Genomic DNA, 15036 nt, shown 5'->3' on the forward strand with positions numbered 1-15036 from the left:
TTATTTGCTTGGAGAGAATCACATTTGGGCACTTGCAACTCCATAAGCTATCCACAGACTCTCACACTAACATTTTCCCCTCCTGTTGCCCTAACTGTCTAGCCCAATGTCCTAGAGTAATTCTTCAGACCTCAGTCTAAAAATACCACTCTCCAAAAGCCCAAAGCCTTGCATACTTGCAATGTTTTTATTGCAATTTATCCTGATTTGCCCATACTTGCAGCCTATATATTCTTCAGAGAGTCTTAACAGCTGCAGGTTTTTTACATCTGAAAGGCTTTTAAAAAAATCTGAAGTGGGTGAAACATAGCTTGAGTTTAAAATAATAGCTAGCTTTTGGTCTTCAGACACAGCAAAGGTTTTGAAAAACTGAGGCTTGCCTATTGTCTGTTCATGAGATACAGCTTCCCTGGGCATAGCCTTGTGATAAAGGTATGCACTTGGTGTTTGTGCATCTTACACATTTATTAAAAATGAAGCATGGAATGGAAGTATCCAGCAGATCCAGAAATAAATCTGGTCTCACAAGATTATCCTTTGTGTCTGTAAGCCACCTGATTTCCAAAGTTTATACAAAGTTTATAAAACTAGCATCTTTGGAGATGGGAGTGGACTGGCTTTGCTCATTCTTTACGTATTCTTTCTTCATGCTTGCCATCAAAGGTATGTATCAGAACTGAAAGTCAGAGATGATGTATCTTGGGTGAAAAGTGCAGACCAGCATAGCACTTGACACCCAAATCAAATATTGACTTGGAATGTTTTTCTGAATCTTTGGGTATATTAATCTGTCAAAACTCAGCATTTCCTAGGTTAGGGTCATTATCAGTCATTACTGTGGTATCTGAGCACCTATTTTTCGTGTTCAGTAAGCTAATTTACGGGCGGGGGGGGGGATCTGCAAACTCAAGGTTGTCTTTTACTTGCTTCTATTTTTAAGGTAATTGTGTATTAAAAGGGAAATGTCCTTGTGCTGTGGTCTGGAGAAGAGAAGCAGGGTTAGTCCAACTTGAGACGGATTTCCTATTTTAAGACGGAGAGCAAAATGTCTCTTCCAAAGAACAAGCACGTTTTCTGTAGTTTGTCTATGGATAACCTTGGCAGTAATTTAAAACAAATGTCTTCAGTAAATGACCAGTGTAACTCTAATGTGCCCTCTAAAGTCTGACATTCTTCAAGAACCAATGCACTTTCCTTGTAAGTTCATTTTATTAGTCAACTAATTAATAAATAAATTAAATTCTTCTCATAGAACATGCTTTCCTTACATTCATAATCAGTAAAGTAGGAAAGCCTCAGCAGAAAAAAAAGTTCTTCCATTTTCCAACAAAACTGGATATACAAATTTAACACATCATACATAAGTGAAGGCAAGTGACCTTTTAATTGGGTAACTTCTGTTCTTGTAAGGTGGTTTTTTTTGGTGTGGGTTTTTTTTTTTTTTCCTTTTTGAGGCCAGCCTTCTAATGCCACACCAAATTATGTGTGAAAGGGTCTGTAGAATGCTGGTAGAGATTAAAAATCATGTTGGAAGAGGAGTAAGAGACTTCAGTATAATCTTTCTATCCAGATTTCGTTGTAAGTACACATGGGAGAAGCAAGGTAATCGGTAATCTGACAGTGAAACTGATGGGAGAGATCAAATGATTGTAGATTACTTTGAACCCTCATATATCTGGACAGTGATTGGGGGGTTCGGAGACATTTTTCTATTTGAAAATCATCCTGATTAGCTGCTGCTACATGGAGGAGAGGCAGTCCTGCCATACCTTTTCCATAGGCGCAGTGATTTTCTTGGATGATTGTTGAGAGTGTGGGGCTTGGTCTTTAAACACTTGGGCCAAGGGAGATGTGAAGGGTATTCAGGTTGGAGGTGAATGAGGTTAGGGTTTGGAAAACTCTGTTAATGTCCTTTTACCCCACTAGAAACAGCCCTATATTTACTCTGTTCCTTTTTCCTTTGGAAACAGATAGAAGCATTTGGGGAAGGGGAAATCTGTAAAAGACGTCAGGAAGCATAAGCACAGTTGAGTATAGGTGCTGTTGACATGATGTCTTCAGAGGTAGGCAAAAAGCGGTAGAGTCCTGGCCTGTTTTATTTTCCACATATTTGAGTCTTAATTCCAACAGCATTTTTAAGTAGCTTTTTAGGTACAGCTTTTATAAGCTGTGGCATAAATGTTAAATGTTTTAATTCTTGATATACAACTAAAAGCCTTGATGCATGTCTGGATTTTCATCACCTTAGTCATTAGTAATGTTGGAATATTAGTCATGTAGTGTCATCAAGGAGTTGCCTGAAGTCTGTGTAGAGCTCATTCTTCTTACTATTTTGTTGCCTTCTTCAAGAGCATAATGTACTTATTACCATGAAACTTGCCATGAACAGTTGTCTGAATCGCCAAAGACTGGTTTAAACAGCTAATGATAGGCACCAAGTTGGAAGCCTTTAGTAAGATCGTAATGCAGCATGCTCTGGGTGATAAGCAAAATGAAATCAGAGAGAATTATGATTTCCACTTTGCTAAATGGAGAGGCTTTTTTGGATAAGAATAATTATTCAGCTATAGTCCAACTATCACTAGTAGAACCACTTTTTATTTTAAAGAAAAACATTATTTTAAAGAAAAACATGCTAAGAAGCATGTAAGGTGAGGATTTGCTTTGAAAGTTTTCGCTTAGGAACAGATCTGCATTACATACCAGTGGTGTGATTTCTGTCATGGTAGCTCAGATTGACTTGTGTAACTAATGTGTTTTGTGCTTATAACAACACTTTATCACTTGAGCTTGTTTGTCTGAGAAAGGAATAGTTCTCTTGCCAATAGTTACATCTGCTGCTACAGCTGCATCTATGAGGGGCACGGTGCCCATGTAGCACACTGGTATTCCTTTACCAGCTCTGCTCTCTGTCAGGTCTATAGAAAGGATAATCTACCACTCTGGAAATAAAGGTATTCCTGTACTAACAGCACTTTACTACTGTGGATATGTTTTATGCTATAGATGCATTAGTTCCCTGTAAACACCTTCCCCCTCTTTGATTGAAAAACTTTCCTGTTGGCAAGAGAGAGAAGTGCTCTCCCTTCTGCACTTGCTGCTTAGTAAATGGAGCTCAGTTCAGTTTATCATGATGCACAAACTCTGGGTTTGCCCAACTGTGTGAAAAATTTCCCTTCTTTATGAAACCTTGACAACACGTGGGGTTGCACTCTGGAGACAGGTATTTCCTCTGGGTATGGAAGGAGCTCGTCAGTGTTGAACAGAGCTTTTGTGGGACAGCTATGCCTAGAATGACACCACGTAGCTGGAGAGGTAGTTTGAGACAGCTTGTTTAGGTTGAGAGCCAAATTCAAAGCTGTATTCTTTAACTAGATTTTTTTTAGACACAAAGATAGAACTTAAAAGGTGCAAGTTTTGAGATTTGATCCCAAAGAAAGGTGTTACCCATGAAAATACTAAGCAATTGCCTCAATATTATAGGGAGCAGAAAGTATACAACATGTTGTCTCCGATCACCTTCCTCTTCCAATCAGCTGCCAGCTTGTTGAAATACAAAAAACCTTCTGGAACCCCTGTTTCTCATTGTCTAAAACTTGAATCAAAAATGAAAACACTTTGCTTGCCAGTTCTGTTCCATCTAGCTGAATTTTCCCCTCCATGTGTTTATAACCAGGCTTGAAATGAAAATTGCTCTGATCTTCTGCATTAGGTTGCTGAGCTCTGGAAATAGTAGTTACCTTGACTTAAAGCAACTCCATCGTTGCCCTCAGTGCCTTACATCTGGAGTCTTCCTGTGTGTGGCCTGTTTTTTTTAAAGACTTTTACTCTTTTAAGTTAATACATTGGGATTCTGTTGCCCACAACAAGCTCTTGCAAGGTACCTTCTGTGGAACTGCAGCCACTTGCAACTACTTACATCATATAAAATCGCAGAGTGGTTGACAGCATGACTCCCCAGTAACTTGCTCCAGAGTCCCTATGGACTTGAACCAAAGTCCTCCTGCTATCCCTACATGCATTAAAAAAGTGAAGCTGTTTTACGTAATTCGTAATTGGCTATACCTCTGCAAAACTAGTGAGTTTATAGGATTACAGCTATAATGCAGAGTTCTCCCTCATGCAGTTCCTATTAGGACTGGACGTTAAACTGCTCAACATTTGTCTTGAATATTGTAGTGTATGAGTGGGTTAATAAATGTACAGACTTATTGAGTAACAAAAACCTTTTTCAAGAGGGATGGAAATTACATAATTGACACATCTCTTCTGAGAGTCCTCAGTTGCCACTTAGTTTTGCCAGAACAGTTGTTTCTGCAGATAAATTAATTTCATGGGCTTTCACCATCATGAAGTAAGTCTGGACTTTTTTCTTGATATGGGGGAGGAAGAAATTAGATGGGCTGTTAGTGAATTTTGTGAGAATATCAGATACTTTCCTTTAGCAGGTCCTCAAGAGGAAAATGTCAAATTGTCTGCCTGTCCATTCATTTTTTTGCATTTAAAATGAGGGATTTTCAGCTGCTTAAAAGTGGTAATCTGCATTCCCAGAAAAATTATAAAATAGAACAAATAGGTGAAATTTTGAAGCTTAATCAGAAATTAAACTGCCAGGAAAACCCTTGAAAAGCTTTGTTTCCATATTGTTTAAATTTCAAAATTTTCTGTGTATAAATGAGTATGTGTTCATTATTTTTGCACAGGGACTTATGAGCATCAGGGATGCTTTAATGTTAAACTGAAAAGTTGAGTTTTTCAATAGGAAGACTGTCTGAAAGCTCTTACTACTGCAATACTATTTTTACAACTGCAGTTGCAAATGAGAGCAGTCAGACTCTTAGAATTCAATTAGTGTATGTTTGTCTCCTGCATAGTGATATATAATCCCTATTTATAACAATGCTGTGTGGCAGAGACAGCTCTGACAATTTTAAATTATGCAATAATGAACACATTACAGAACCTTCTTTGGATTACACCATTACTGGTTGATTGCATCCGGCACCCGTTTAGGAGGGCTTTGTATATTTGACTTTCTGAAGAAGCTGTCCTAAAAACATGATCTGTAAACAAGGAAGAAAAACTTGGTGTTGCTTCTCTGAAGTCAACCCAGGTGCATGAAGCAAAGACTTTAATACAAACTTTCAGTGTCAGTCTTTGAAATCCTTGAAAAAAAAAAGATACAATGTGTTAGAGATTATAGTTCCTTTTTTCTCTTGCATTTTTGTCTCTTATTGAAAAAGCAATTTGTCAATGCTTTAATAAACTGTTCCATGTAAAGTAACCCCTCTACCTAAGCTAGGATGTCAGTGCAAAGAGAAAGTTTAACAAGTACGAAGCTGTAGCAGTATGTCTTGATTATTTTCAACAGCGTAATTTAAGAAGTTTAGCAATGACCCCAAGTTCGTGTAGTTGAGGCTGCTATAGTCTTTGAATTGCTGGAAGATGCAGCTACTTAGTCATTACCTGAACAGATTTCAAGTTAAAAAAAAATCAAAAGCGTATTTCAGGTGAAAAATGTAAAAACTGCTTATTGTAGACAACTGCCTTGTTTGACAACAGCTGATAACACAAACATAGGCTGACAAATTGTCACTAATGGAGGAAAAAACTGCTTTAGAAATGTCAAGATTTTTCCTGATTTAAAATTAGTAAATTCTGAAGAATCAAAATAACTAGAGTTTGAGATGGAATCACTCTGTGACAGATGGCACAATTTTTTTTTTTATATTGGAATTATACTTTCCTGTTAATAACGTTTTCTCAGTTGACCCTTTGCACTGAGATGGTGCCTACCTGTAGAAGGAACCAGTTAAGTAATGCCTCCTCCAAAGACATCATCTAATTTTGCATACTCTGATGTCATTGTTAATACCAATCAGGTTTGAGTTTCAAAAACTGGTCAGTGCATGAAACCTACTTTCCAGATCAGTTTGTCCAGCTTTGACTTTTACTTGGCATGAGTTCATTAGGTTAGTTTGTAGAAATGTCTGTGTCTGTGCACTTCTTGCTAATGATCGGTGCATTTGTCACTGGGGGTAAATTTGAGCTCATTCATCTAAAAATCAGCAGCTGCTTTGGGTCCGTCCTGCCTTTTGGGATACATGCAGCCATATCTGGGAGATGGTTGTATACTCTATGAACTATGGGAGCCTTGATACTGCATCAAAAAGATACTTTTAAATTGGTCTGTCAGTGCTGCAAGAGGTAGCTCTGAACCATGTCAGTCTAATTTCTCTAGTCTGTCTTCATTCCCTCTGTATTTTTAACTTTTTTCAAGAGATTGCTTGTTATGGCTGATTACATTATTTGCAATTTTTTTGGTCTCCTTTGATGCCTGTGCCAGTAGCGCTTACGTAAAGGGGCTTGATGATATTGAATGGTAAGAATGAACAAATGCAGCGGGAATTCAATTGCTATTTTGCTCTCAAGCACGAGTGTTCTTTCTAAATCAAGTCTGACCACTTGCTATGTCAGTCAGCTACGTTGTTGGAGACACGGAGAAACTATTTCATTTACATTTGATTTAAAGGAAGTTTCTGTTTGCTTGAGGTGCTCTATTTTATTTGGAAGTTTTAGAAATGTATGATTTCCAAGTGCTCTGCATGCTTTAAAACAAATTTGGCCGTAGTTGATCTTCATCTCAGCTGCAAAATCCTATGTATTATGTGTACCTGTCAAATAATTGGCCAGCAGTACCCTATCCTCTCTACAGGCAGGGAGTTTGAAGTTATTTGTCAGATATCACACAGGAGTTATTGATGATGGGTTCTTTCAGGTGCTTTTAAAATTGAATTTCTTAATCATACAATCATCCACCTCAGCTGGTACATGCAATTTTAGAATTAATGCTATAGAGCATTTGACAATTAATGACAATTTAATATACCTCATTGTAATGCCATTTACAACTTGATTAATTAGTTGACATAGCTCTTCTTAAATTTCAAATTCTAAGAGGTTTGTGAGTGTTTTCCAATAGTTTGACAGAGTCTTCCCACGGGTGCAATAAATGTTGGATTGCTGTGAATTTAGGGCCATGTCCTGCAGCGCTCTGAAGTCGTCTCTGCTGCTGCCACATCCCTGCTTCGCTGTGATGTTCGGCAAATAGTTTGCTGGGAAGTTTGTGTGCTAATCTGGCAGAGAAACTAATCTACCAAAGCAAATAGCTTTCTTTTGGACAAGCATGCTGAAATGAAGTGTTGAGATTTGGAGACGCAGCAGTAGGATGAGATGTGGCAGCCAACAGTTGGATTGTCTTAAACTGCCAAAGACCCTCAGTCAAGGAAGCACACACGCTTCTTTCATAAAGGTTGGCAGTCCCAGTCAGGCAATTTCTAAAGAAGAATTGCCATCAGTGAGGTATTCAGAAGAAAAATGACTGTTCAAAAATGACTGTGCAAAAAAGCAAAATTTCATCGTACCATGGCAGGGACACTCAATTATAAACTTCTTTGCCTCTCTGTATTCAGACAGAGTGGGGTTTCTGTGTGCTTGATTCATCACACTTGGCTTGAGTGAGAGCACAACATCTCCAGATATCGGAGAGGCTGATTTTGTAGTGCTTCAATGTCGCTTTTATTCAGCCCCTACTCAATAGAGCTTTGTGTTCTTCTCACTCCTAGAGATTGTAACTGCTGCTGCGGAGGCAGAAACGATGTGGAAATATGGACCATAAAAAATACTGGCAAACTGGTGTTTCTCAAAAATATGACCTGTGCTTAAAACACCAGCAAAATCTTTATCTGACTTTTAAATCGTAGCATCTTACTGTCTTTTGATTCCCCCCCGCAAACAAAAGCATAATACACTACAGCTCAGTGTGAACTAGGGATTTAAGACATGGCAAATCTACAAGGGAAAAAAAGCAATGTTCAAAATGAAAATCCCTTTCTGATAGGGCGTTAGAGTGCAGCTGTTTGGTGGTAGTGCCGTGCAGAGAGGAACTGAGCTGGAGACTGTAGCAAATGTGGTAATAGAAAGGAGGGAGAACAGAGCCTTGGTTAAGCTGGGTGCAAGCTGCACGGCCTTGCAATGAACTGAAGACTTACTGCAACTCCACTTCTTAATATGTAGGTTTTGTCTACAAAAACTTAGTGGAAAAGAAAGTTGAGGAGTAGGACACTAATATTCCTGAAAGCTGGCAGAGTTTTCTATGTCGTGTTGATGCTGCATAGTCTTTCTCTCAAATTCAGTTTGTTTTCATCCAAATGTATGCTGTTGCATCTGTTTACTTGGTGGTTCAGTGTTGGAAATGTAACTCTCTACTTGACAGCGCATGGCTTTATATGTTCTGTAAATTTATTTGGAACTGGAGAGAGGAAGAGGCTATGTGCTTTACAGTGGGAACTTGCTTTTTGGTCCCAAAATTAATAATGGGGTTGATGAAAAACACCGTTCATATATGTTGGTATGTGCTTGGCGGTTTCTGAGACAGCAATGTATTCTGTGTGGGAACATCTGTCGTAAGGGAGTGGCTTGGGGAGGGGGGAAGAGCACATGATGTAGCTGCAGATACTACTTCAAAATTACTTGTATATGAATGCACAGGATAGCTTAACTAAAAGAAGAATGGAATTTCCCCAGCTTATGGAAAAAAGTATATGGAGAAATCTGGTTCACTGGTGTTACTGAGCATCTGTTGGCTTGTGATGATGCTTTTACAGCACATTTACTGAGCGGTTTTGCAGGTTGCTCTGTCTCTGAAAGGACAGTACTCGGTGTTTGGCTCAGTTTGTGCTATTTTTACAGCTTTCTGTGTTCAAATGGCTCAGAATAACATGCTTGTCATTCACCTGTCAACTAAGAAATGTAACTAACTTCAGACTTCCTTCCCCTGAGAGTAGCTCCAATATGAGGAATATCTTGAATTAGCAAAAAATTCTGTGCTGTCCCCTTCCTGTGTGCTCTTAAAAGGCAGGTGTTTACAAAAGGTCCTCTGTTTTAAGATGACCTAGTTAAGGATGCTGCTGTGCATCAGGTCAAGGTTTTGGAGTAAAGTTTTTAGCATCATGAGATGCTATTGAAATTTTGGAGAATTGTGGATGGATCTTCAAGATCACCTGTATCAGCAAACGGTTTTATTCGATGAATCGCTGCCTAAATGGGGGGCTGAAGGAACACATGCCTGATACTGCTGTCTTTGACTAAATAAGTAGTACATCAAGTAGTTTAAGCCAATGCATTCAAATACTTGTATTCTGTTGCAGAGGTGCACTCTGTGCAACACTAGCAAAACAGCTTGAGCTTTGCAACACCACTGCACCACTTGTGTATGTGAATTGTTTGATGAGCCTCCAAGTTCTTTTGCATTGACATGAAGTAGGATGTAGAAATGTTTCAAGAAAAAGGGAGCATCCCTACGCTTACGGACATGAGAAAACTTAATCCTCAGATGCATGGGAGCTGGATTGTTTTTTTTAATTGTGTGATTGCCACTGTCTCACTTGACTGGGAATGGGCTTTTTAACCGTAACTTCAAGTGTTGCCACTGATGCTCTTGTACCTTTTACTGAAGAGAACCGAATCAGCAGTAACAATGATCTGTCTGTCCTGTTTGAATGACTATGGCTTTATGATCTGATGTGTAATGATTTTTATGGCTAGAGAAAGAACAGATGTCACTAGTGGTTTCAAAATTGGTTAGAACTGAATAAATGTAGACGCTTTGTATTTCACGATGGGTTACTGGTCACTGGGGGTATGTAAAAAATTTCCTACTGAGAGAAATAAAACCCAGTTCTAACAGTTGTGTTTTGTTTTCTCCCACCTCTGACACAGGTTGCCAACTTGGCCTGTTCCATTTCAAACAACGAAGAAGGTGTGAAATTGGTTCGCATGTCAGCCAGCCAGCTTGAAGCCCTGTGTCCCCAGGTAATGAAGAGCATAAGACATACCCTAATAAGTTGGGCAACTGGTCCTGCTTAGTACATGTTCTGGCCTCTTAGTGTCTGTCTGTGGACTTGCTGCAGGACTTGACTTTTTCCTTAATACATGTAGAGAATGAAATGCAGCATAGGCATCAAGACTTAGAAACTTTATATGGCAAAGTAATCAGTGATATGAATGGGTCTTTTTTACATAATAGCTCTAATTTCATTTGGTCAGGGTATTCTAGTAACCTGCAAGACAGTAGACTGGTGAAGCTTCAGTGGTTTACTGTGCATGTTCATCTTGCAGGAAGATGTCTTTTGAAGATGCTACCACTGCTCCTGTGCATAGTGTAAGATGAGTTACAGATATATTATTTTTTGCCTGAGTAGAATATAAATATGCCAAAAAAACCTTCTTGATTGAGTAGGATCAGAGGAAGCACGCTATGCGTGAAGAGTTTGAACCTGGCTGAGACTACCTTTTAATTAATAACTTTTTAATGGAAACAAGGAAATTAAGTTTATATAAGCACTAGACTATCCTCTTCCATTTTGACAGCCCTGATGTCTTAAATGTCAACAACTAGATACTTGGATGAATCTCTGAAGACTACAGTGCACTGTCAGTTCTTGTAATTTACATTTTTAAAGCAACAGGAAATTCAGATCTAAAGCAGACAAGTAAGCTGTTGTTGGTAACGAGGAGCTAATGGAACATATGTACTTAAATTGGTCAAGTGGCCTTTTGTGAATATACGGTGTATCGGCTCAGGATTATTTGGTATTTGTTCAGGTTTTTCCATATGTATTGGTCCTTTTAAAAACAGTCAAAAGGAAGAGAGAGATGTACACATGTACCTGCCTCAGCAGGAGGGGAATTTTGAGGGAATAGGTGAATACAGTATGAAGAGCAGGACTATTTTACCTTTTCTATTACTTTTAAGTAACAGTGCTGTTAAATAGGTGAAGATAGGCACCTGAACATAAAACATTAAAACTATCTAGGAGGCCTTTTGGCATCCTGGGGTGGACTTCTGTGGTTCCCACTCCTGGATCAGACCCTGGGGCCGGTGGATCAGCTGCATTGGCTGTGCAGTTCTCTGCCTCCCACGTCTGGGGCAAGTGGTGTGAATGGCTTGTTAAAATGAAAGGTCAATTTTTACAGTTGGAGTAAAGCATGTGGAAGAAAAAGCTTTTAAAAAATACATCTTATCTGGTGTTAGGGCTTGCTCTTTCCTGAAGTAACCAACTAGGCTGGAGGTAATTTTTTTTTTTTAGTTATCTCCAAGAATATGAGTGTCTAATGCATGTTGCTCCAAACAAGTGCTGATGCTTTTGAAAATAATCATCTTAAGAAAGTTACATTTTCTTTGAATCTAAACGTTTCTGGTAGTTATCCAAGTCTGTGGGAGTGTTTTTTCCCCTCTCCATTGCTGAAATTGTGTGTATTTCACTCTTCTATCCTTGCTTTTTCAACAACTACCTATTTAAATAAATCTACTCCTTTATAAAATAAATACCATGATTGTCAGCATGAATTAGTTAACAAACTATAGTCGATAGTTGCCAAACTGTAGTCACACATACTAAAGTGCAGTTGTTAGCCTTTGACTTCAGGGATTATGGATACATTTAACATTCATTGGAAGCTTTGATTATCTATAATGGACAAGGGCTATAACTGATGGATTTTGGCTTTACAAAGGTCACATATCTGAACTTCCCAGGCTGCAGTTTAGATGCTCTACTGCACAGTCTTGCCTTAATTTCAGGGTTGTCATCAAGAGACTGGTAAATGACACTGTAGATGTTCACAGCACTTGAAAGAGTGCTTTTATATTACATTATATGTTCTCTGGTTGATTCTTTAATGCACTAAGAGTATTTAAACATGTTGGGAATCCTGAGAGATAATTAGGGGCACTTGTCTAAACTGTTTTACAAATGGCATCTGCGTTTTCTCCTTACAGTACGGAAGTTTGTCTTATGCCAGTCTAAGCTGCACAGCACACTATCGTTCTCCTCAACTGTGTTACTGAACGGTCCCCAAACTTTGATTGTTCTGTGTATATAATCTCTAAATGCTTCTAGATATAAAGAACAGCATAGTAGAATCTTGTTTCCTTTTTTAGACAATTATCTGTTTATTTTGCAGTTTATTCCTGATGAGACTTGCAGCTGCTTCTTGAATCATTTTAGGTGGCTGTGCTGAACAAACGTGTGACTTAAACTTAAAATACAGATTTCATCCAATATTATCTGCTTTTTTTCTTTTTGCTTAGATGGTATTTTTCCAGGAAGATGCTGGATGTGGAATGAGTCAAGTCAATCAGTAGCTACAATAGGCAGTGAAACTCAAGTGAATATATCAGTATCACACAGAATATGATTTATGAAATTTAATTCAAGGTATTGCTGTGGTTGAAAGGATGAAGCTGAAATTTAATGCATTTGAGTCCCATGTAACCTTTTAAATAGCTTAGCTGAGTAGAGGCCATTCTGGGAGTAGGGAACTCCTGGTTAAAGAATTATTTCTGAGAAATCAATCTGTAGAGTTAATTATAAAAGCTGTATCTTAAAGCAGTTATTCGGTCCGTTGCCATAACGAGCCTTTTTGAGCTGGCAGTAGGAATAAGGAACATGCAACACTTCAAACTGATTAGGGAAAACTTGGAAGTTTCGTCAGTATGGACAAGAAGTCATTCATTGCCAGTGTCACCTACAGGTTCAGATGTTCTCAGGTTTGAAATTTAATTCTTCAAGGGAAAAAAAGAGACTTTTCAGATGAAAAGTTTTCTGCATCTACAAAAGCAAGCAGTTAAATTTGTTTTGTGTGAGTTATGTTACTGGAAATCAGCTCTTCCTCAAGAGTAACATCATCCTTCCTGTTTGTGAGTCCCCAGCCAATTAATGCAGAAATTAACGTGAAGTTGAAGACTTCATATGATACTTAGAGCTCCCTTTTGATGGTGCAGAAGGAAGTGTTAGGAAGAGCTATGCATGCTCTGTAGTAGCCAGCTGGTTGACTTGTGCTAGGCTGGGTGTACAGGGGAGAAATAAGGCAGCATGAGGGGTCACTGGTGTTTTTTCTTCATGAAGCGTTGACTTACAAGCTTGCCTGAGTTATTTTTTTTTTTGAAAGCATGTGTGGCTGAAAGTTGTATATCAAAGTGAAACAACTTTGTCCAGCCTCTCTGCAGGAGTTACCTGCAATCCTGCAGCTTCATGCCTTGCTAGGTGGTGGGGGGAACAGGCCAGTCTGTGGTGGGTTAAGATGAAGGAACAAAAGTCCTCCATCACTACAGTTAAATGTTTTTTAAAAATAAAAAAAAAGCTTAAGATGTCTTTCATAATGGAAATGGAAAAGTATTGCTGTGAAATGCTTGGAATAGTTGCCTGTGCTTCCATTTGACTAGCAGAGCACTCAGGGAAGTTTTCTTTGCCTTCTTGCTAAACACAGAGCTTGCCAATGGTAAATTAGCAAAAGATTTTGTTTATCTTGACTCAAAAACCTGGATCCTCGCTCATAACTGGTTTCTGAGTTCTGTTTCCAAGAAGTACTTGCTTTGGGAGCCTGCAAAAGCTGTTTTGTAACAGCATTTTGCATTAAAGTTGTCTGAGAAGAGCATAACCATAGGAGTGTTTCTGATCATACTAGCTGTAGGTGTTTAGAAAGCAACAGTGAAAATGCCCCAGTACAGCTGTTGAAAGGAAAGAGTGTTGCTCCAGCCTTTTGATGTGACAGTCTGCTGTCACTTGCAGCTGCTTTTACCAGCTATATGTTGACTTTCTTGTTCTTTAAAGCCTCTGTGAAGATCATCTATAGACTTCTAACCAAATTGCAGTCAGGCTGAGAGCTTTAGAAAATAATTATGGATTAGAATTTCCATCAGGCTGGGTGTTTGCTTCTGCCAGCAAAAGCTGGAGCCCATTGCCCTTGAGACTGATCATCTTCTGGGAAGTGGGTTGTAGGGGCAGGGTAGACCTGCACCTCCCTGGTGTGGGCACACAGGTCTGTTCTCCCATCTATGAGGCAGGGCTCACTCTGAGCCAGTGCTGGTTGCCTTTCTCCTCTGCTGCCCAAATAGTTCATCCTCCTTAGAAACCTTGGGAGGGCACAAAGCCGCGTCTCTGCTTGTCCTTTCCACGCTCCCTCCATATCTACTTTAGCACAGACAGCATGTTTGGCGTAGCTCACCGTCCCCTGCCCAGTCAAGTAAGTGTTGCCCATTAAACAGACTCCAGATAATTCTTGGATTAAATTACTTTTTTTTTAAATAAAAATAAATTGGCTCTTCTCATATTAACATCTTGTTTTAATAATTGCTGTTCCACATCCTTACATTCCAATTTTGAAATGCTTGAAAAGTAATTTGCTGCTTATAGATTTCTGATGAGGCAGATGGTTACATATGCTGATCACACATACTGACACAGATAGACAAAATACCAAAGCATAAGGAATCCCATGTGGAGGTTCCAAATAGCACGAAAAGTTTTGTTTAAAAGTTGCTGCATCTTAGAGAAACAAAAACCCCTTCCAATCCACCCCCTCAAATCAACCAAACCCAAACATGACCTGCAGGCTTTCTCTCCTCCTTGAGTCCCAAATTAATGGCAGTTCCCTGGTGGCTGTTGGAGAAGGAGATAACTTCATTTTTTTTTTTTTGTAGTAATGACTTAACATTGAACAATTGTCCCCTTTTTTCTTCTCTTTGTCAGATTTTTTGAATGTACTAACTAGCAGTCTATTTCCAGAGTGTTTAATTGCAGGTTCTTTAAGCATTTTATTGGCATCAAGTAGAAATACTTATATTAAAAACTTAACACTTGGGTTGCAGTTCTGTATCATGCAAGCTTTCTGTGAAGAAGAGCCAGCACAGGACAGGAGCAGCCATCAAAGAAACAATATTAGAAACTTGAGCAGTTACTGATGCATAAAAAGAAGCAAAGATAGGAGAAAGGGATTCAATTCTGTAGAAAGAGGTATATGTGTGTGTCAAGGACCCTATGTTTTCATTGCAGGCACAGTATGATCTGTGGAGTGCAGTAGCAGAACAGTTTCTAGAAAAGATGCAGAGTCCCTGAAACCCCCAAAGCTTCAGCACTTGAAGTCAGTGAAATGCCAAATGAAGCAACACAAATGGACACCAAAACAAATGGC

At 38.9% G+C, this 15036-nt stretch overlaps 1 protein-coding gene across 1 annotated transcript in view; it reads left to right on the forward strand.

The window, feature by feature from the left end:
* Positions 1-15036, forward strand: part of CTNNA1 (catenin alpha 1) — a 119830-nt gene that overhangs the window by 77182 nt on the left and 27612 nt on the right. Inside the window, exon 10 of the mRNA XM_075715811.1 lies at positions 9781-9873. Coding sequence (XP_075571926.1) covers positions 9781-9873 — 93 coding nt within the window. The remainder of the gene's footprint in view (positions 1-9780; positions 9874-15036) is intronic.

Source organism: Pelecanus crispus, chromosome 8, assembly GCF_030463565.1.
Source record: "Pelecanus crispus isolate bPelCri1 chromosome 8, bPelCri1.pri, whole genome shotgun sequence".
NCBI classification, from domain to species: domain Eukaryota; kingdom Metazoa; phylum Chordata; class Aves; order Pelecaniformes; family Pelecanidae; genus Pelecanus; species Pelecanus crispus.